Source organism: Merops nubicus, unplaced genomic scaffold (assembly GCF_000691845.1).
Source record: "Merops nubicus isolate BGI_N331 unplaced genomic scaffold, ASM69184v1 scaffold1800, whole genome shotgun sequence".
Taxonomy (NCBI): domain Eukaryota; kingdom Metazoa; phylum Chordata; class Aves; order Coraciiformes; family Meropidae; genus Merops; species Merops nubicus.
In genome coordinates this window covers 13,679-36,437 of record NW_008584766.1, presented here as the reverse complement: position 1 = coordinate 36,437, position 22,759 = coordinate 13,679, and the positions used below count along the sequence as shown (strand labels likewise).

Here is a 22,759-nt window from a genome sequence, read left to right as displayed (position 1 = left end):
GCCTGGCTCTTCTCCAGCCCCACAGATAGCTGGCCTAGGGGATTAAAGCTGGAAAAAAAATCCCTACTTGTCTTCTCTGTGATATTAAATTGCCTGTTCAGTTAAGGTCCGTGGCTGGCTCACCCTGGAATCTGCCAAGAGCCTGCACCAGTGCCAGGGAAGTAGATGCTGCTCCAGAGGCAGCCAAGCTGCGCCTCAAACGGCACCAGGCAGGTGTGATCCCACCAAGGGGGATGAGCTCCTCCCTGGGTTGCCCCTGCCAAGGAGTCCACTTGTATATCTCCTGCTCTGCTCCTCACCACCCAGCCCACTCCTGGTGTTATCTTACAGCTCCATTAGCATAAAGAGCTTGTTAGCCTAGTGGAAAAATAATTAGGAAAAAGAATGTGGGTGGCTATCTTCTTGGGTAATGGGTCAAATAAATTTATGGAAGGAAGGGCCAGCCACAAAACGAAGGGGATGGGGGATAAAAGAACTCCTTTCAGAGGCAACAGGCTGTTAGAGCAGCTCAACTGCTTAAAGAAATGCAGCCTCAGGCTTTCTTTAAAATTCCATGGTAGATGAAATGTTCAGCTTCAGGGGGCGTCAGATGACTTTGTGGAGGGTTCAGAGATTATTCACTCAAGCGTGCACTTCTCCTTTGGACCCTCTCCTTACATCTATCTGGGAGGGGCTTCCCAGAGGCTACTGAAAGCACCAGAGATGATGTAGAGAGCTGCTGGGGGTGTCTGTGTATGAGAAACTTTCATGTGTGCAGGGTAATTTCAGGAAAATAAAAGGAGGAAGAACTTGATGCTATTAACTGTGCCGTTCAGTGAGACTTGACTTTGAGCTGCCTGAACTGTAAATCCACACAGCATTACATGAACAGTGCTATATAATTTTTGCCTACGTTACAGTTAATTCATGATACGGGTAATCCGTTGAGATTAACCCGCTGAGTTAGAGTGCGTAAAGCTGAAACCTCCTGTGGGTTCACATACTGAGAGGAAACAAGATGAATCATCCTAAAGAAATACACATCTAAGTTAAAACTCTGTGAGGTAATCCTGGCAGAAATTGTTTCCTTCAAAATTCCCTCCAAAGATTTCCCTGCATGAGGAAAAAGTTGCCTGCTTTGCATGTACATGTGTAGTAGAAACACTATACAAAGCTACTTGATAGCCCCTGTCACACTTCAGTGAACTGGAATGCTGCAATTACCCTATTTTAAGTTTTATATGAAGGCAAAAAGAGATTTCAGTTCAGGCTTTGGTTACCATTCCTCTCTGGCTCCAGTGTGCACTCGTATGAGTAGCTGTTGTGCAAGCCCAATCCTGCCCCACGACAGTGCTCCCACCTCCTGCCAGCTGCCTAGGGGATTGCCCCCCAAAGCAAAGGCCCCCTAGCTCTCCCTGGGGACTCTGGGCTCCAGTTTCTCTGAGCGAGCACTGCTCCCAGTTTGAGACATGGATAGGAATGTTTTTCCCACAAAACAGCAGCATAAAGAAAGCAAGGTATATTTGGAGAGTAGAGGGTTCCGTTTCTGCAGTGGCAGTACTTGAAAATCAGAAGTGCCCTGCTTGTACCTGCATGTGCAACAATCACAGCAGCAAACATTGCTATTGGCATCAGGGTCACGGGCGGCTCCCATTTCAATATTGAGTCATATTCACATGCAGGAGAGGACCTGTCTCCACTTGAATCTAAATGCTGCATGTTCACATACCTGTAACCATACCACTCCTCAGCCCTGCACCTTCTTTCATCCCATGCAAGAGATTCTCCCATGCGCTGGGCCAGAAATGCAGGTTCTTTTTGGTTTGCCTCCTGCATTTTGTACTGTGCAGGAAGTTACAGGAGCCAGAAGCCAGGTTCCAAACCTGCCTAAGATTCCTCAGCTCCCTTATCTTCTTGGCATGTTCTGGGAAAAAGCAGGAATCTGACTTCCAGCCTCCATATAGCAGCTTGAATAACACTGGTGAAATGGCTGCACTTGGGTTATATCCTAGTGAATAATTAAGATACCTTTAGGAAATGAATTCTAGGCAGCTATTCACTTAGCATGTGACTTTATTGAGTCTTGTTTTGAGGCTCTATGCAAAGCACCAGAAGCCTCATTTTCCAACATTTTCCATTTGTTGTCTTTGGATAACAAACACCCTTATTTCAGAGACTAAAAAACAACCAACCAACCCAGAAAGGTAATATTTCCTGGCAGCTCCTCTTCACCTCAGCCTGTACCTCAAGACTTCATACTGCACAGGAGGAAGTTGTGAACAGCATCTTAACAACTAATCCTCATATCACATTCATCTCTTCTTTCTGCCCAGCCCCTCATTCACCCCAGTCTTTTCCACCTCAGTGTTGACCTCATTCAGAAGAGCTATTTAAAAGGAAATATCATCTTGATCAATCCACGCTAGCCAAAATCATACATACTGTGATACCATTACACAGTTCCCCCCTGCTCTATCTCTCTTACTGTCTTCCTCCGTAAAAGTCCCCTGTAAGAGTGACTGGGTTTGGTACCCATCCAGATGCCCAACCTTGTTTGTGAGCCCCCAGCTCACTGCTGGCACCCTGCTTCCCAGCTAATGCATCACCACTGTGCCTGGGCTTCCTCTCACTGGAGAGCCACACTTGCAGCTGCAATTTTGAGTGAGGCTTTCAACACTGCACGAGGAGGTAACACCTACCAAATTGTGCCTAAAGGGCAAGAAGGTGGCAGCCATGGGGGACATGCCCAGTGAGGGGAGACTACACAGCAGCCCTAACTAACTTCTTACTTTTTGTCTTTTTGAGGGCAAATCTCATCTTCCAATTGACGTGCTACAAAGTTTGCACCATAAAAAAGCAAGTTTAGTTTTTTTTCAGTAATGTTTTGTGCTAGACTGTATTACTTCCTTCAATAGCATGAGAATACAGAAGTGCACAAAAGGAGTTTTACTGTGCACAAAACTAGGCTGAAGAAGCTCTTCTATGTCAGCTACTTTCTCAGCCAGACTTAAGAATTCTCTGGGAAAATTTGGTATGGTGACAGTACCTTTGAACTTGATGTGGTAGAACTACATTTCTTCCTTTCAAGGTGGGAAGGTTTTGTCTGAGTTCTTTACTACCTCTTTACCTCCTGTGCCTATTGCAGAGGTAATTCCCAGCATGGAGGCAAACCTGCTTTCCAGTCCAATCAGATGAAGGGACAACATCCTATTTCATGTCACACTGCAGAGCTATGTCCCCATATCCTGTGCTCAGGAAGACTGAGGCTTCCAGTAAAGGTGCAGGTGTATTACAACATTTGGATCCTCTCCATGCTCCCGAATCTGGCAGATGAAGTCAGATGGGCCAGACAACCTGAAACACTTTGCGGGACATATAAACTTGTAGCAGCATGGCAGGAAAGCTTGATCTGGGAGGTTTTTGAGGGGAAGGGCTTGGGAAGGGAATTACATCTCTTTAGCCACACCTTCCCCTCAAAAACCCAGTCCCAGGCATGAAAGTGAATTCCATCTTATTTCTTTCAACATAATTGTTATCCCTTCTCAGCACCTGTTTCTCATGCAAGCATCTGCAAACTCAGAAGAAACTGTCAGCTGCATAAAAGGAAATCAAAGTGTCTTCTCCAGCAATAGATGTTAGTTGCATCACATTGGGACTGTATGTGGTTTACAGTGTAAAAATATGATAATTTTGTTGTCAACATCTCTCATGTGGAAATGTTGTAAGAATGAAATTGCAAATTGCTGGCTGGCTTGGAAATGGAGAAGGCTCTGCTGTTGTCATTACTTCTCCTGGGCTCTTATCCAGTACTAAACTATTGCATTTATGCTATAACTATTTTATCAGCCCCATGCTAACTTGTTTTATTATTTCTTCACTTCCAACTAGTAGTCACAGGCACAAACATTCAAGCTCCTTCCTTCTAAACCAAAATTCCAGAGAAAAGCACAGCATAGTCCTTCTGCTAGTGTATTTATCAGATAGTTATAAATACAAATTATCTTCAGGTTAGTTGTTTGGGTTTTTTTATCCTGCTACTACTCATAAAGTTACTGTTACTGTATGTCTTTGTTTTCCACTTACATAACACTTTCAGTCATGGAAAACCTGGCACAAAGTGGCAATTTTTTTGTGTGTGTGCCCTGCAGCTTCAATTAAGAAGGCCCTAAACCCATTAATTACAACGTTGCTCTTTCCTGAAACAGCACCACGTGTATGGATTAGTCCATCAATAGTGAACACTGCATTTTTAAAAAAGGTACCATGACCAATCTTGTGATACAAACTACCAGACAAGGCAAAGAAAACCTTATCGTGCAGAATCTATATTGCTGTGGAAATGTTATTGCAGCCACTGTGCTGGTTCTGCCCTGAAACAGCTTCCCACGTGCCATTCTGGACAGACACCGTCCTTTCTCATTACTTGCTTGGAGCTGTAAATGACAGCAGAGAAACACCAGAGTTCAGCTCCACCTGCCTGCCTGCATTTTCTGTAGTTTCCACTCTTGTGTGATGAAATCTGTGAAACTCCCATACAGCTACCCAAGACTGCATGGGGCTACCATGCAAAAATTTAGGTTTGTTACTTGGTAGTTTTGTTGTAATTGTTGTAAGTAATTGTAATTAATGTCAGTAATTATTTCTTTCTCCACAGACAGCTAAGTCAGTAAAACAACTTAAAAAGCATGTGAAAAGTCAGCTTGCACAATGTCTTACACCTTTTTTATGAGACTGTAACTGCCATGTTACTGGCATTCAGGTGGGTGTTTTTTCCTTGCTAAAAAAAAGGTTGTACATCTCAGACAAGCACAGTGCAAATTATAATTTGAATGTGATGCAATCAAAGCTAGTTTCAAGTACAAAATTGTTAACAATAATTTGTAATCACTTCACAGAGCTTTCATGTAACAATAATTAGAAATCACAAGATAAATCGTATTTCTGAAAACATTATTTTGGCATTCTCAATGTTTTTTGATGCTATAGTTACTAAGATAAAAGATATTTTTGTTAATAGCATTTTGCCTTCAGTTTTTAGGAAAAAGTCTGACATCTTTGCAAAGTTTCATTATGAAGCTGAGTAGGTGTGTGTGTATGGCTCAATACCTGCACAGGATAGCTGCCAAGAAGTTGCACTGAAACCAAGTAGAACTTCTGTTTTACTATATTGTGGTTTATATTTCATTTGATCTTTCTAATTCTGTTTGCAATCTAATTTTTTCAAAATAGGTGTAAGAAACTTTAACAGACCAGAGGTCACAAGTCTGTAAATTTACTCTGCCTTGTATGGATCACTTGCAAACAGATGTGTATAAAAAGCAGCCAGCAAATACCTTTAAGGGTAACATCTCAGAAATCACATCTACCACACGTGCCTGATATTCAGAAAAAGACCTGAGACAACAGATTTTGTTATAGTCTCTATAAGAAAGAGTATATTGAGTTTCAGGAAGATACATGGGCCAGGGAATACAGTGAATGGAACGAACTGACTAGGTTAGACTGGAATGGAACTGGAAAAGAAAGGAATAGCTGCAGCTAATATAAATGTAATAGTGATGTAGGTGTAATTTCATATTGCCACTTCCAGAAAAGTAGAATTGCTGAGGGCTGTTGATTGATGGACCAGTGCTGAAGTCCAAAGTTAAGTCAGTGATTCTGCTTTAAAATTATAGTACTTTCTCAAATGTACAATTTTCTCACAGTTGCTTGTTCCTTCTGTAAACTAAAAAAGGCTATTCCAACTGCTGTACAGTCTGGAGAAAGAGACCAATGGTATGACATTTGAATGTTACTTCTTCAGATCAGTAGTCTGATTTAGTAGGAAAAATTCCATGACAAGAAGCACTGGGATTTCACTGGTGGTATTGATATGCCTGAGCACTTGACAGGAGGTAAAGGCATATGGTGGACAGAAGAGAAATAGCTGCAAGGGAAGGAAATACATACGAGGATAGTGAAGGCAGAACAGAAAAGGATGTGCAAGATAGCTGAGAAACAGGAGGAATTTATTAAAGGCTGGAGAGCTTCAAAAGGAAGGGAACATGGCAAGGTACTGAAACGAAAAGGAAATGTGAGGGACAGGAGGTTCTGTGAGACACACTAGAAAACAGTGGGAGTAGAGGACTGCAAAGAAGACTGAAGTACAGAGGAGCAGACAAGGGACAGGAGATGGGCTAGGTTAGGAGCTGGCCTCACCTCATGAACAAGGAGAGGGTAAATGCATATTTGTTTCATTCGTCCTGAGCAGATGTATGGCATCATATAGATGAATTTGGAACTGAACATGCCATGTATATTAGGAGTGCTTCCTTCTCCTTCACAGAGCAAAAGTCATGAGAAAAGCAAGTGTTTAGGAAACACAAGACATGCGGATACATGAGCATTAATTACCCTGTATAACTCTTCCATCAGCTTTTTTAACTCTGAGATGGTTTGAACGCGTTGTGCGATACTCTGCTTCTTGCAGCGTAGCTGTGTGGTTCTGTGGGATGAGCAGCAAGATAATGGGCACCACCTCACAGTGCAGGTGGACATGAGCAGATGGGACTCAGAGACCTGGCGTGCCAGGGTGTGGATGGGAATGGCACATTCTTATAGCACCACGATTGCCATTAACCAGCTTTTCCTCAGCTCATACAGGGGACACTATCCCTCTTCATGCTACGATGTATTTAGCAAACCAGCTTCATCCTAGAAAACCAGGTTCATCCTAGATAACATCCCCTATCTATTATTAATAAAAAAAAAAATGTGCATTGCATAGTAAGAGGCTACTGTTTCATTTTGTGTCACTCTGGTAAATCTACATTGCTTTGATAGGAAATATCAGGAAGATTGTCTCCAATTAGGTACAGTCACAATATTTCTGACTGTGATTTCCCAGACAAAAATGTGTGTGTGCATGCTGGGTAGCTGATGCATGGTGCATTTGATGTTTTAAAGGCAGCAAATGCTCTGGGACAAGCATGGTAACAGAACTAACCTCTGCAGCACACACTTTTCAGTCACACACACTCTCACTCTGTGCTGTACAGATCTGTGCAAGCACAATGGCCTGTTGTGTGTGAGGAAACATACCACGACTGGGAAAGTCTGGGCATAAAGTAACCTCACCATCAGAGTTAATACCTGAAGCAGATAAACCAGTGACTGGAAATCAAAACAAAACAAAACAAAAATCCACAGAACCCCTTTAACCTGAACGATATCAAAGAACTGGATAAAAAAATACCAAATTATCTATCCAGTGTTCTGAAGTCCAAGGATAATATCAAACCCTATATGCTCACACTAATACTTGCCATGCTTGCAGTACCTATAAAAAGCCATAATTTAAATTATAATGGTGTTATAAAATAATAAATTTACTAAGGTTTAATTGAAACATTCTTTGGCATTTCTATCAAAATTACTGCTCCTAAAGTCATGTGGGAATATCAGACATGGCTCCCGTTCAAAGAGGTGACTCAGTAACAGAGAAAAATCTTGAAAACTGGAAGCTCCTGGTGAACCTGAAGAGCTTGTCCACGGCTTTGAATGCACAGAACTGGCTAGCCTGCATTGCCTGTGAAAGGGAAAACTCTTTGAGTTCCTCTTGTAAACAACCTCCCATTTTTTATTCATCCTTTTGTTTTTTTCTGTAACGTTCATCCGACCAATAGTGAACATTTTTCAAAGAATAGATGTTCACAAGCTCAACCAGCTTGTGCCTGCCAGCCATCACAGATGAAAAGCTGCTGCTGCAGCTGAGTATCTGGCTGCCGCTTTGCCTAAACCAAGTGAAGGATACCTGCAAATCAAGTCTTCATTATTTTCTAATATATTTGTAAATAAAGCAAGCTTTAACAGATAAGGATAAAACACCTCACACCCTCCAGATATGATCCAGCAGGAAACTGGTTCAGCCAAAAAAGCCTACTGGTTCAGCCTACTGGTTCAGTAGGTAAGTGGTGGTTTATTCCATCAAAGAGTGAGGCTCGATGAAAAGCAAAATGATGGAGCTTTGCTGATGAGGCCAGCACTGCCTATATTGTCTGACTAAGTAGATCCAATCCCCAGCCTAGTACCTAGGTTAAATTGAGGGGTTTAATTTTCTGTGGGGAACTTTCTTGGTGGTTTCTGAATCTCAGTCAGAAATACGCAGAGAAAAATCTCGGGCCACCATCATCACCAGCCCCAGATGCAGCAGGGCCTGGCTGGGAGGAAACATGTTTACTTTTCCCATGTTAAAATATGCCTATTTCAATTTCCATGCAAGATTATACGAACAAAAACTTGCAGCCCTTTAGGGGTATGGCATTTGGTTAAATGCCATGCATTGCTGCAAACCTTCAATGTGAAGGGGCCGCATGCAAACACTTACATAGAACATCATGGATTTGGAGCTGGGTCTTAGTCCTGTGGGAGGAACATTTCTCAGTGCCTGGCACTTTTGGGCTATGAAAAGTATTGCCTGCAGACAGAGGCCAAGTAGGTATGATGCTATGACAGAAACCAAACAGCTCTGTCCTTCATCTCTTGTCCTTATATCCTCTCCACCAGGCTTCGATGGTTGGACTTGATGATCTTAAAGGTCTTTTCCAACCTTAATGATTCTATGATTCTAAAATGAATACACACAAAGCCTAGGACAAATCCCAGAAGCAGGTAGGATGCCCAAGGACACCTCAAATGTGGTGCTAAATTCTATGATTTTACAAAAAAAAAAATAAAATAATAATTCCCCAAACTTCCCTGTGAGTTGAGTTGCCATCTAAGGGAAAAAATAGCCATTGTCAGTAGAGTGTTGTATGTGCACACCCTGTGTGCATACACACCCTGTGCTTACGACTTCACCCACCAGAAGCTGATAGCCAGTGTACCACATAGAAGAGTGAGCTTGCCATAAGCAATTATCTAGCTCTAGCTTTGATTTTAATTTCTAATAAATAGACTCCAAGGCTGTAATTCTCTGCGGTTCCAAATTAAAATTACAGAGCCGTGGTCACAGAAGCCACCTCAGAGCTGACCTGCCCCTGATGGTGCTCACCCACCCTGGCGCCAGTGGCAGCAAAAAGTGTGGGGATGGCATGGCACGTGAGAAAGCCATTGCTCGTGGGGAAGGCATCCTGTGGGAGATCTGCTGAGCTGGGCAGTCCTGCACTGGTGAAGGCAAGTCTGGCCCCTGCCACAGATCATCCTGATAGCCCTCCTCAATGTCCCTTGGTAGGACATAATGTGTGACAAGAGCATGACACGGTTGACTTCTGTACAATCTGGAACAACCTCCAGGATGTTGAATATGTCAGGTGAGAATTCACACTACACAAAATGATAATATATTTTTCCGTGTACATTCCAAAACTCTTGGAGACTGGGACCTCCTGTCCATTTTTAGGTGAGTCTTATGAGGTTTTCTCTGAAGAGGTCTAATTTCAGTTCCTCCTTCGTTGAGACTGAACCATGCTCAGCCTTGCAGAAAGCAATAGTGATAACTTCAGGGTGCTTCCTGAGATGGTGCCTTCTGTGGAAAACAAATGCTTTCTTATTAGAGTAAAAAGGCAGGTACTCAGTATACACAGCACGTACAAGGTTCACACTGCACGTTGCCCATAAGGCTAAGGCTGAGTCTGTAACATCAGAGGGTCTGTAATATCAGAATAACTCATTAATGCAAAATATTTGTACTTGTCTTTATAATTTGAAAATTATACTAATCTAAAAAATACTTCTCTTTTGCAATGCCACAATCCCTTTTCAAAACATGAAGACAAGATCAATCCACCAACAGTATAGACCCACACAGTGATTTTATTCAAGGGCTTAAGGGAGGATGTTTTAGCTGCCTTCTCAAGGGAACAATGCTAATAGATTATGCTGCCTGTGTATCTGTCTTTATGTTCTTGATAAATTTTGAGCCTTGTGGCCATTTTTCACTGAGAGCAGCATAGTCCTCTGCAGAGTAATTGAGGCTTTGTGTGTTTCATGAAAATAGATGACAAAGTAGAAAGAAAGACAAGAATCATCCTGAACAGTAAAGGTGGCAGTATGACTAGGAGCTAGAAGAGGAAGAAGAGCACAAGAGATACCCCAATTATTGGCAATATTTAACTGGAGCTTGCAAATAACTCTGAAGTAAAAATTGGCAGGAAACCAGTATTGCTACATCTAGTACTCAGGGAACAATATTTTAAATACAGGAGAATTTTGGTAGGATCAAATGAAAATTTTGAAAGCATTGCTTGCTCTAAGAATCTGCCTGCCTCTTAAAAATCTGTTTAGATATTTTTTCAGATATTCTTTTCTTTTTTTCAAGGAAAAAACTCATCAGTGACTTCTTCATCTCCAGTAGTCCATTCTCTTATGTCTCTGTCAATGCAACTTGTAAGAAGGACATGTCTGTACTTATGGTTTATATTACTAAAATCTGACATTCCTTAGAGCACAAATGTAAGGATTCCAGCCATGTTTTAAATTGGCTTATCTGAATATTCATCAAATTAACAAGAATGCGGCTTGAACAGAAATATTCCTTAGACACTGTTCAGACAAGTATTAGGAACAGTCTGTGCACAAAATCCTCATAGCTGGAGGTGCCAACTGGACAACATAGATTTCCTTTGTGATGATAAAAATTATGCCCTTGTCTAGTATTACTTGACTTAATGAAATAATATTTCCGTGTTTCATGGAAACTTCAAACGCCTAGTGAAATATCAAATGGAGCAGCGCTTGAAAGTGGTCTGTAAATTTTATTTGTCTTATTTCTGTGCAGTGTTGTGAAAATGTGTTGGCACTAACATTTTAGAAGTAAACTTCCTTCACATAGCAAGAGAATGAAATATTGTTGACATAAGTAAAACAGAATGTGTAGACACTTCATTTGGTTTTGAAAAGTAGCACTTTGAGGTCAGCAGACAAATTTTGTCTTTATAAGGAAAAGATTTTATTGAAAACTCAGACTATAATAAGCAGCTTTGCTATTTAAAGTGAATTTCTATAGCTAAGGTTAAAAGACTTTTGTTGTGGTCCATTTTGCTTATAAAAGATCAAAACAATATTTATTCTAAGCCCTAACTGCAGAATAATCTTCCTGATTTTGAAGTTATTTTTCATTTCATTTTTTATTATTTTATGGTGAACCATTTAATGTGGGAAAGTTAATGTTGATGCCCAGAGCAGACAAGCAGTTTGTACTACTAACTGCATCTTCACTTTTTAAAGAAAAAGGATGAGATCTATGGGTCCATTATGCCTTTGCTGTTTCAGAAGAAATTCTTTTATGTATAAAGGTAGAAGTAAAAACATAAGTGCTTTACAATTTGGAGCGACAGAGCTATGATAATTCAAGCTGTCGACCAAGTGAAAGTTGGTAGGAATTTTTTTTTTTATGTATTAAAAAAAATCAAGAAGGCTGAGATAATCAGCAATGGAATTCATATTTGAAGATGATTTTTCATGAGAAAGCAGGCAAGGAGACAGGTGTTCATGGGAAGAGACTTGGTGGCCCCAGCTGGTGGCAGCCTGGGGTGGGCAATGAGCTGAGGGGAGGGCTGGGCCCCAAGATGTTACAGACCTTCTGACCCATTCTTAAAAATGGCTGGGGAGGTCCTGCTGATGCCAACACAAAGCTGACCAGAGCAAACTGCCTGACCCAGCCCCAGCCTTATCCACTAGTCCATGTTCACCATGTGTGCTTAATGGCACACATCCACTGGGACAGACTGGGGCACACTGACTGGTGCGGACTGGTGCACACAGAGTAACTCCCTCTTAGGGCTCATACTTGTTCCAGCTCTTCTGCCAGAGGATTTGAGTTCACACCCCAGAGACGTTCATTTAGCAACAAGTACAAGAGAAATAAACTAAATGTACTTAATTCAGCTTTCAACACATCTGTGAAGGTGTGTGGACTCCTTTTTTTTTTTTTTCCTAATTACTGTTGATAGAAATGGGGGTGAGGAGACATTGATGTATACATTACTACAAAATTAGCAGAAGGATGAAAAGAATTACCTGTGGATTGTGGGGCAAAACAATTTGAACAGTTATGCAAAGCTCATGAGTTGCAACAGAGACTTTATCTTCATCTACCCTCAGAGGTGAAGAAACCCTGGCTTGCACACATTTCACAAGCTTCAACATCAGCCAAAAAAAGTACTGTGGAAATTATTTCTGCTTTCAGAAGTTATGTTTCCTTGGGATAAGTCAACAGAGGGGCTGGTCCTGAGCTTTTCATTTGCAAGCTACCCCTTCTATGGGTGGCTGGGGCTTAGGCAGTAGGGCAGCACTGCCTGGAACATTCTCAGACAAATTTACAGCAGTGTGAGCAGAAGAGACAGGCATGCAGCCCTTTCTGTCCCTCCTGAGCCCTTCCTTTTGATGCTTCTTACTCTACCTTTGTCACACAAAAGATTCATAATTACGTAGGTGCCAACTCAGAGCTACCTCACTCATCACTTAAGAATACTGTGCCATTCAGCCAGCCTACTTGATGGAAATCCTCAGGCAAAGCCATGCCACTTACTCTAATGACAAGCACCAGAATATTTTTGCAGGCCTGATAGAGCTGAGGAGCATCTCTCACTCCAGCAGCACCTATTCTCACTAGTGCTCTATGGTTTTGCACTTGTGCCGCTTTGTGTGTGGACTATAGGTTGGACTCGATGATCTCTGGAGGTCCCTCCCAACCCCTAACAATCTGTGGTTCCCTTCACTGGCAGGAGGTGTAGGGGCCACTGCCGGACAGGGTGGCTCTGGTTTCACCTCCCCAGACATGCCTGTGCTGGAAGCCAGCAGGACTCCAGCCAAGGCAATAGCATGGGCTGGGGTGGCTGAGTGTCACACCTACGCTGTCAGAAACCAGGTATTGTCCCAGGATGACGAGGAGAACACGCTGTTAGGCCATGGTCTTAGTTCTCAGTGGTTCTGCTCACTCTCAAGAAACAATTGCTTCACTGTTAACAGCATGACATTTTTTTAAAGCCATGCGAGGGCACGGAGGGGTTCCTTCTGGTTTTGCTGCTCTGTGTTCCCTTGGAGACTTCTGGATGACAACTTGCACAAAAACAAGTTGTGTCTCAGTAAAGCATACCTCCCTTTAAAGGCCCTCCTTAACATACTCAAAATAGCAAAAAGTTTCTGATAACTATGTACACCAGCTGGGTGAAGAAGCCAAAAGAACATATTTCATCCATGAAAAACTTGCTATATTCAGCTGCTTGTAAATACCTTCCATCCTCCAGTCATTTTCAGAGCCAGTTCTAACTCCTGAAGCCAGACAGAATGGGGAGAGCAAAGAGTCTGCAGAAAACACCAAAGTGTTAAGAATTATGTATTGTGCATTATTGGGGTTTTTTATCCAGAAAGAGCACTGGAAGAAGAGGAATTTTCATAAACCAAGCATGTAGTCAACAATTTATACAAAGGCACTTACTTATATAAGTGTGCCCAGACTGACCAGTTTAAAGTTCATTTGTGTATGACCACACTTACGAAGCTGCAGCCACACCTCTGACAACATTTCAACCTTTAAGCATTTCCACCAAATTCTACACCTGTTTATAGTGTGAGTAACTTCCCTGAAAACGGTCAGCTTACAACAATGTGCATGTCTGTGTTTAAAAATATCAGCTTAACATTCACCCTCATTCACCTTCTTTCCCCATCTCAATCACTTGCTTCAAACACATGCTGCCAGTAGCCTGCAATGACGACTTTATCCACTCATTTGCTATTTATAGTTTCATGAAAATTATACATTGTCCTTTTACTCAATATTGTTTTACTGAGTTGTTTTTGTCAATGAAGCATTGCTTTACACTAAAGAATGAAGCCAGCTTTGTTCACAGCAAGTTAATAACACATCTTGATGAGTTAGAATAGCATGAGGTGCTCAAAGACAAGTACATATTTAAATATTTAAATAGTTCACTCATGGAATTTATGTTGAGCTTTGAAAGACACTGAGACTTTGAAAAGGAGAAAACCTGATCTTCTTACAGGGAAGTTGTGAAGATTAAAAAAAAAAAAAACAACCAAAACAAAACAAAAACAAACAAACAAAAAAAAATCACACTCCATGTTTAGAGTCAATATCAGGAAATGTTCCATATTCTGTACCATCTCTTTGAAAATCTTTTCCTCTTCTAATTCACTGCCAGAACCTGAACTGAGACCTTTATATTTCTCTTCCATGTCCTGCTAGAAAATCTTGTAGAAGCAGGTCTTCTTCTAAGATTTTATGGCCTGTATATATTAAAGAAAATAATTTCTGAGGATATATTAAATAATCATCATCTTAATCAGAGCCACTATTTTGAGGAGAAATTGTGCAATCTGTAATATAAATAAAGAAATCAAAGGCTCTTGAAAGCCTTGGTAAATGTTCATCTCAGTTTATAAGCTACTGTGTTCTGTGCAGATGAACAGTATCTGTTGCAGGTTGAATATTACATTTCAAAAGTAATATTTTTTTCCAGACTTAAGGCTGGCTGTGCTAATGATTTCTCTTGTGACTATGCAAGTAGCTGATCCTGTTTTTTCCATAATGTAGTAATTTTTTCCGTGGCACTCATTGCATACATGCCACTCACAAAAGCATGGTTGTGAAGCTGTTTGGATTTCTCTGAAGGTAGTTGAAAGAAACTGGTTTCACTTTGCATTGCAGCAAATCAGGAACATGGATCCAGGCTGCTCCTCAGCTCAGCCCTAAGAATCATGCTCCCGCTATGAGGTTATAGTAATCCTTCTACAACCAGAATGCAAGGGTCTGTGATTATATAGCAGTAGTATGACACAGGTTTTTATAACAGATTTTAACTGAAGAGTCAAATCCTGGATTTAACACAGAGAATGAAGGAAATCTGTTGTAGTTTTAGTGTTATTGCTTTATTCAGTTGTTTAATATACGTAGACTAATTCCCCAGTTGTATCTGCTCTCTAACATGTCTTCACTGTGAATATCTCACGAATATAACATATGAAACGGGCTCATTGTTTACAAAGGATACCGCAGTGAGGAACATGAAGGGACAACAGAAGATGGTTAAATCATTATCATTAGCAGAATTCCTGATGGTACACAGAATCAGGAAAACCAAGGTAGAGTTCTTTAGCAGGAGACAAAATCAGCCTAGATAGGGCATATCCTGGAAATACCTTATATTTGTTAAATGTCCATCAAAACTTGTACACACAAGTGAAATTTTAGTAGCAATTCTGTCTGCCCTGAATAGATCAACTGATCTTGCCCTGCAAGATCAACATGACTTATATCAAGCAAAACTATTTATAACAAAAATCCACTATAATACAAAGCATATATAATAAAACAACATAATAAAAGTTGATGAGTAAAGGTTAAAATTAAAAAAAAAATAAATAAGATAAAGTCTCTAATCTGTCCAGTCAGACTGTTTTGAGAAAGCTGTTCTAGCTTCTAATTTTGCTTTGCTTTTGCTTACACCTAGTTAATATCACTGACTGATTCATATTCTGGGTAAAGGAAACCTCTGAAAACAATCCCACACCTTCATTCTAAATATCAGTGTTGAGAACCTCAAGCTAATGTAGCAGAGCTATACAAACAATGACCAGAGAGTGCCAAGCTAGTTTTCCCTGGTGTCACACATCTTCCCATTAATCCTTACAGAAGCTTAGAAGTTCTCTTCTTACATAAAGGCATGTTTTGGTTTTATGATTAGTTATCTTCCTTGAAGTTGCTGCAGTAACAAATCCCACTATTAGATCTGAGACAGTAAGGTCCCTGAACCACCAGAAAATCAAGAAATTTTATAAATTGCTGTTTTGCTTTCTGATTTGTTTTCAGCTCTACAACCTTCTGTATTTCTCTAACATGTATTATAGGGAGATGCTAGTAACTGGGTCACAAACCTGCCCAGCATCAGGTTGGGCTTCATTCTAGCTGATGCTGGCTTTGATATTTGGATGGGAAACAGCATGGATGGGAATAGCATTTAGAAGGGAATTGCTGATCCAGAAAACATCAAAATTATTTCATTGATCAAGATGAATTCTGGGCTTTCAGGTAGATTGATCCATTGAAGGGCATTTCCATTGCCCACCCTTATATTTTTATTTAAGCTGGCTAAATTAGAGATTTACATAAGCTACCTTTTAAAAAGCATTCTTTACATTCACTTTTGCTGAGGCATCCCTAAACACTCATGTGAATTTTAATATTGGTGGATACACCTTTCCCCTAGTTACTGATAGAACAGATTCTTCAAACTAGAGATTTAGCAGAAAAGCAACTCACAGGAACCTGAACAGGTCATGGCCAAGCCAATCCTCTGTTCTGAAGACAGTTTTGGAGGCTATTTAGAATTATTAGTCTGAATATTACAATAATAAAACCATAGGAGAACATACAAATAGTTTTTGCACTGATTTTGATGAACATTTAAAAATAGACATTTTCTTTAACATCAAATTGTATAAAGTCTATGATTCCATGAATGAAGGTCTGTTACTCTATCACCACCTTTTCTTTTCTGTGGTAGACCATTACAAGTCAACCCGATACTTCCAGAAAATACAGTCCTTCTGTTGACATCAAGTGAGAAAATAACCCAGAAAACCTTGAGTAATATCTTCCATATACAGTGCCAGAAAAACATAGGATCTAGAATATCTGCATGATTCATTAAATGGTTCATGTTTTTTTCTTTGCTGATAACAATAAAAATCTGAAGTTAAATGGATTTTAAATTTATGTATGCTTCTCTTTCAATCTCCTGCCAACAGTTTTGATGAGATGGCAAAGTCTGATCTTCCAGCAGCAGTATATTTCATTGTAGAAAAAAAGAGGACAGGAAAAGTTGTACTATATCCACTATTCACAAAGTACTACCATCAGTAATTTACACACAGCAGAATAACGTTTCAGGAAAACAGGAGTAAAATGTGATTTGAGATACTGAAGGACCTGCAATTTTTATTAATTCTTTGCAGGTTTGAAAAACATAGGAAAAGCTGCTTTCAACATGTAGACATTTTTAGTTTAATATAAAGGCATTAAAGCATAATAAGACAAATGCACTGCTCCTGTTAAGTCTGTCAGCTTGGAATTATACTGGAAATTACTGTGGGCCATGCAAGTTGTTTTCAAGATGTGTGGGTGTGCCTAGCAGGAGATGATCAGTTGACCAAAATAAACAAAATAGGAAGATGACAGTGCAGAAAGAGAAGCTGGCCAGTTTGGACAGGATACACACACACACACAAAAAAAAAAAAAGTTGGACTGATCAGAGGAAAAAAATTGAAATGTATGCAAGCATATCAGAAGTGTGCATTTATGCTGAAATGGGTTTGGAAGAAAGCTGTGAAGGCAAGATGTAGAAAGAAATTACCCTCTGAAGGGGGAAATAAAACTACAAACTGGCAACACATGGAGAGGGGGGATTTCACACAAATCTAGGCTGAACCATAGTCTCTGAGAAAATAACAAGGTTGGTTGTAGGTTTGAAATTGCACAATAGCATTTATAAATATTAAAAACAGTCTAAAGTACACATGATAATTTTCTGAATTCCTCTTTCTTGTTTTCCTAGCTTTCAACATATTTTTCAATCCTAGAGCTGGCTCTATTAAGCATGCTAGAAGCCCAGCAACAAAACTCCTCTACCTTCCCAAAAAATTGCTGAGGCTATGTGATATCTTGGTTTCAACTGTTTAATCATATACTTGTTTGTTCAGCTCTTAAAATGGATAAACAGAAAGTATAGGGCTTTATGAAGCCTACTTATTTGCATGTGGGTAGGTTTACCCAATGACTGAACCCTTTGAAGGTTCAGACTGGACATTAAGAAAAACCTCTTATCTAGGGCAGTGATACAATGCTGGGGCAGGTCACCCAGAGAGGCACAGAGATGCAGATCCCCAAACATTTCCAAGATTCCTCTAGACAAAGCCACAACTGATGTACAAGCTTACAGCTAAAATATGAACTGGAGTTAACATTTAATATCTCTTCGTTAAAAGTGATGTAACATAAACTGAGCAATGCCTGAGCAGGATGAAGCAATAGGAAAACACTTAATTTCTTTCTTGTTTGTGGAAATATCTTCTGGCAAATGAAGAAAAAGCAAGTAAGAACCACTGAAGGTGCTGAAGAAGAGGAACAGGACACAAACACAACAGTACAATGTACAAGTGTACATTCTTAAATGAATGTAAACCTTGTATTTCACAGGGTTTGCTTGGCAAAAGAGAATTCCTTCCCCAGATTGCATGTCCAAGAAGGCTAACAGTCTCTGCCTGCAGCCACCAAGCTTTTGCCAGGGTTTGTACAAGTGTCTTCTTCAATCTGGGTAGCTGTAACCTGAAAAATATTCACATGGTATGTATAACTTACCATCTCTAATGATAATTGCAGCTTTTGCTCCAAAAACTTTCTTTCTATGCTGTGATATGAATTCTGAATTTCTATTAGTTAAAGTCACATTGCAGGGAAGAGTCCCCACTACTGGGCAGCAACACCTGGTTGCCCCATCATTGGCAGGGGACCTCTGCCTCACTCCTCAGAACAGCACTTGGCACATCCTCAGAGTCAACAGCTGCTAAAAGCTCCCCAAAACTGCAGTCTGCTTTCTGTCAGATCTCACCTAGGGCACTGTCTCCTGAGTTATACTGTAAGCACTGGTCTTGTTGGAGATCTTCAGTATGCTGGCACACCATGGAAGAAGAAATAACACCCTTACATGCTTCATGTTTCCAGAAGATCTTTGCAACAGGGAAAGGAACATGAGTACTCCCTCTTGTTCCCCTTCAAGCCTTGGACCATCAGGGGTGTACTCAGAGGTGCAGGATACCTAGTGGGTACCTGAGAGCTGACAGACACTGGGGGTTAAGACATACTCGAGCACCTCATGCTATGTACAGTTGTAGGACCAACCCCCTGGGCATGAAAATTTTCTTCAAGCACTTTAAAAAAAATGCCTCAGAGCATGTTCTCTGCTGAAGGATCATACAGCAACCTGTTGGGAAACCCTTGCAGGAGCAGAGCGTTTCAAACAGTGGCTCATTCCTCCGGCAGCTGCACTTCCTTTTGCTGTTCTGTTCAGCAGCAATCTTCTCTCACGTAGGACCTGTTACAGACTCCTGAAAAAAAACACACCACCTAGTTTGGAGTTTAAATTACTAACCTTTTTTTCCACTACCTTCACCTGTAGATTCTCTTGGATCCTTAGTCATCCTGGAAAATGTTCTGGTTGAGGGTTCTTCTTTCAGTGCTACTCAGAACCTGACACATCTCCATATCTGGAGTAACTCTCGGCGAGCCTCTGATTATGCCACTCCAATTTTTGTTGGTTCTATTGATACATGACACTGCTGAGGAGGATGTTTTGATGTACCTCTGAATACAAGGCAGAAGAAGAATACTCACTGAATATTTTCTTCCAGAATCAAATCAATGTGTATACTGCTCAGACTTCCACTGGAACTACTGTGCAGAACATCGTCCACTGGAGTCAGGTACTAGCAAAATCCTGGCAGACAAAATAGGTACACACGTCTGGCTGAGTGGTATAGAGTGGCTATAGCAGATAATCTGCTGTGAAGCCATTGCTGACTTCTTGGAAACACATGCAACTTGTGTTTTACAATTGAAATTTCAATTCAAAACAGTTTGTCATGGATCCTTCTTTTGCCAGTAGGATAGAAACACTGTATGTGATACAGGTACATTTGCAGCCAACAAAGAAACACTATATTTGTGTGAAAACATGTATGCTGGTAGCTGTGTATGCAGAGGTACACTGTTTCTATGTCTCTTCTTCTTGTGTATCCAGTACCTTTTACAAATGATGTCCACAGTTCTGTACAGAGCTCACTTGAAGAAATTGGCTATATTTGCAATGCAGAGTCAAGAAATGAGCAAGACATAGGCTGCTTTGTAAAATACCAGGTTTTACTAGTAAAAGCCCTTCTATTTTCATCTCTTGCTTTCAAAGCGCTCAGTATCTGGACAGCAATAGAACTTTTTTTAGTACACTGGTTATATCCCTTACAAAGTACTGCAAAAGTACATCCTCAGCAGCCATGCTGATAGAAGCTGCTTTTCTCTTTGTGCTCACACTTTCAGTAAGTGAAAAAATGTGAATTATGACTTTTTCATAAAGTCTGGGCTCAGTCAGAGTAGCTGCTACATGCAAGGCAGGTTTCCTGGCAGCACTGGGGGCTCTGGAGCGGAGCAGGAAGCGCCTGCAAGCACAGTGAGTTTGCAAGCGTTATTGCACTGTTCAACACAGCAAAGACATGGATATTTTCAAGTGATTTCTGCACTGGCATTTACTCAAAATTAAACAATACTTTTGGCTGTGAATTTACATAAAATACTAGATTTTATTTAGTTGCTTTTGTAACTATGGCCTAGACCTGTAAAGGAAAAGTTACAAAGAAACAGTGGGCGAGCTCTGCAAATTGTCTCAGGTTTAGTTCAACATCTAGCCACAGACTGGCGAGTACAAACATGAGGGAGTAATATTCCTAAATCTTCATTGTCATGGCTTTATTACTACTAAAGGAGTTAACAAACACCTTACCTTCAATATAAGATCCCACTGGTGGTGTCTTTTGAAGTACTAGCAACCCATGCTGTAGGCAAAGTCAAGGAGCACAAGGGAAGAACTAAAAATGATGACTTCTGCATTCAGATCAGAGTGGGAAGAGAAAACGTAAAAGCTACTCCCACAGCTGTGTGACCACCTTCCAGAAGAGGATATGGCAGCAGCAGCGAGGGGAACTTGCTAGAGGTAGTTCTTAATAGCAATTTTACAAACTAGAACAAATTGCCTATGAGAACATCCCTGGGTCTTTCTGGAGAAGCTGTACTTTTTTTTTTGGTTCCGACAAAAACATTTGACACCTTTTCACTGATTGACACTTTTCATTAAATTACTGTTGGCTCTTTTGTAGCTCTTATAAGAACTTCTGCTGAGGCTTTAGACTGAAGCCAGAGGCTCAGCAGGGAAAGAACCTACAAACTTCTCAAGTGATGGCTTTGTAATTACCCTTACCATAGAATCACTTTGTTTGGAAAAGACCTCTGAAATCAAGTTTAACCGTTAAACCTACTCTCCCATACTCTGCTAAATCCTTCTCTAAGCTATATGCCCGAGTACCACATCTCCACAGCTTTTAAACACATCCAAAGATGGCAACTCAATCACCTGCCTCAGCATCATGTTCCAATACCTTACAATCCTTCCAGTGAAAAAGTTCTTCCTAATGTCCATTCTGAACCTCCCCTGGAGCAGCTTGAGGCCATTTCCTCTTCTTGTTCATCCTTCTAGGAGGCCCATTCAGGAAATTTCCAAGCTTATGTCTGGGGCAGTTCAAAGAAGAACATGGAAAAATACCAACAGTTATATTTTGGTGAAATAATATTATCATCCTTAAACAACCCAGAAACACACAGGAAGAGAGTAAAGATGTAGTAGGAGACACTTTCAGAATACAAATAGATGGAAGTATTACTGCTTTCCAGTTTGGAAATCAATAGAGAAAGCTTGCAAGCACTAATGGCTATAATAAATTTTAAAAGGAAGAGGAGAGAGAGAGAGAGAGAGCAAGACCAAAACTTTTCAATTAAATGATCAATAAGAATGAAAGGAAGTAAGAGCAGGAACGATAGAAAATGAGAATTGAAAAAGAAAAAAATATTTCATGGTTAAGACCAAAGCAGCATCTCGCCTACTAGTGTGGCTGAAACAGTTGCCAATGTATGAGAGCTCAGGGAAACAGTGCTCAGAAGAGGACAATTGGAGAGTTAATAGCTACTCCTAGATTCTGGTAGCTGGATACAGTAGGACTTTTTCTTTAAGCAGTCCTTAAGGAACCTCTCCTCCATTCAAGACTCTAAGCCCATCCTTGACACGCCTAGCCTTTAGGTCTCCATAACATCCTATCATTACAAATTACATGTTTTAATGATGACTTCCATGAAATACAACTTCCTTTGTTTTTTTCTTGTATATGCTCACCCCTGGAAAGTCACTGGATGCCTTCTAGGTTTTGTGTTATGAGAATTAATGGGATAATTACTTCCTGTGCTCATTCTTCATGCCATTTGTGATTTTACAAGCGTTTCCCATCCCTGCTCTGTCTTCTATTTTCCAAACATGTGAGCCCTAAGCTACTTCTTTCCTCCTCCTACAGAAGCCACTTTGTGCTCCTTTTCATTATTATTACATGTTGTGCTTTCTAACTAGATCATGTATGTCTTCTGCAGCTGACCAGTACTCCAAGAGGACCGAGATGGAGGTTTACCCAGAGGCATTCTGACATTTTCTTTCTTGTTCCAGATTCCTGCCCTGGCTGAGAGAGCACAGACCCAAGAGTAACTCTTTGTCAGCTCAAGAACCATTTTTCCTTTGGCTGTACTATCATCCGGGCCATTCCAGCAAGCACAGGCTAAACTTGTTTAGTTCAGGCTACTCTACTTTGAACAGTGACAGAAAAAAAGCCCCAAAAGTGTGTTTACAGCCTGCTATGCTTTCCTGGGCATTCATTCCTGTACTGCCTCATGTTTTCCAAGCTACTCCTCCTCCTCTCTACAATGTACTATAGATGACTGTACCAACTGCAGCACAGACTGGGGAACAAGACTTGCTTGAAGATCCCAAGGATGCAACCATTTTACTGTCTCAAATTAAGAGGCTCATCTATCACAGGAGAATTCCCAAATGTGCGCACCTGGATTTCATCTGGGGATTGGATGCACCTTTGCAAAGGTACAATGAGATTATTGATAGGATGCAGAAGTATCCTTAA

The 22,759-nt window shown here is 40.6% G+C and overlaps 1 protein-coding gene across 1 annotated transcript; it reads left to right on the top strand.

Annotated features, from left to right (window-relative positions):
* Positions 1 to 17,151: 17,151 nt before the first annotated feature.
* Positions 17,152 to 22,759, top strand: LOC103777696 (lipase member M-like). The gene is given in 6 exon segments (XM_008945259.1): positions 17,152 to 17,179; positions 17,536 to 17,645; positions 18,177 to 18,323; positions 19,388 to 19,459; positions 21,280 to 21,361; positions 22,524 to 22,759. Coding segments are annotated over 6 exon segments (675 nt in total).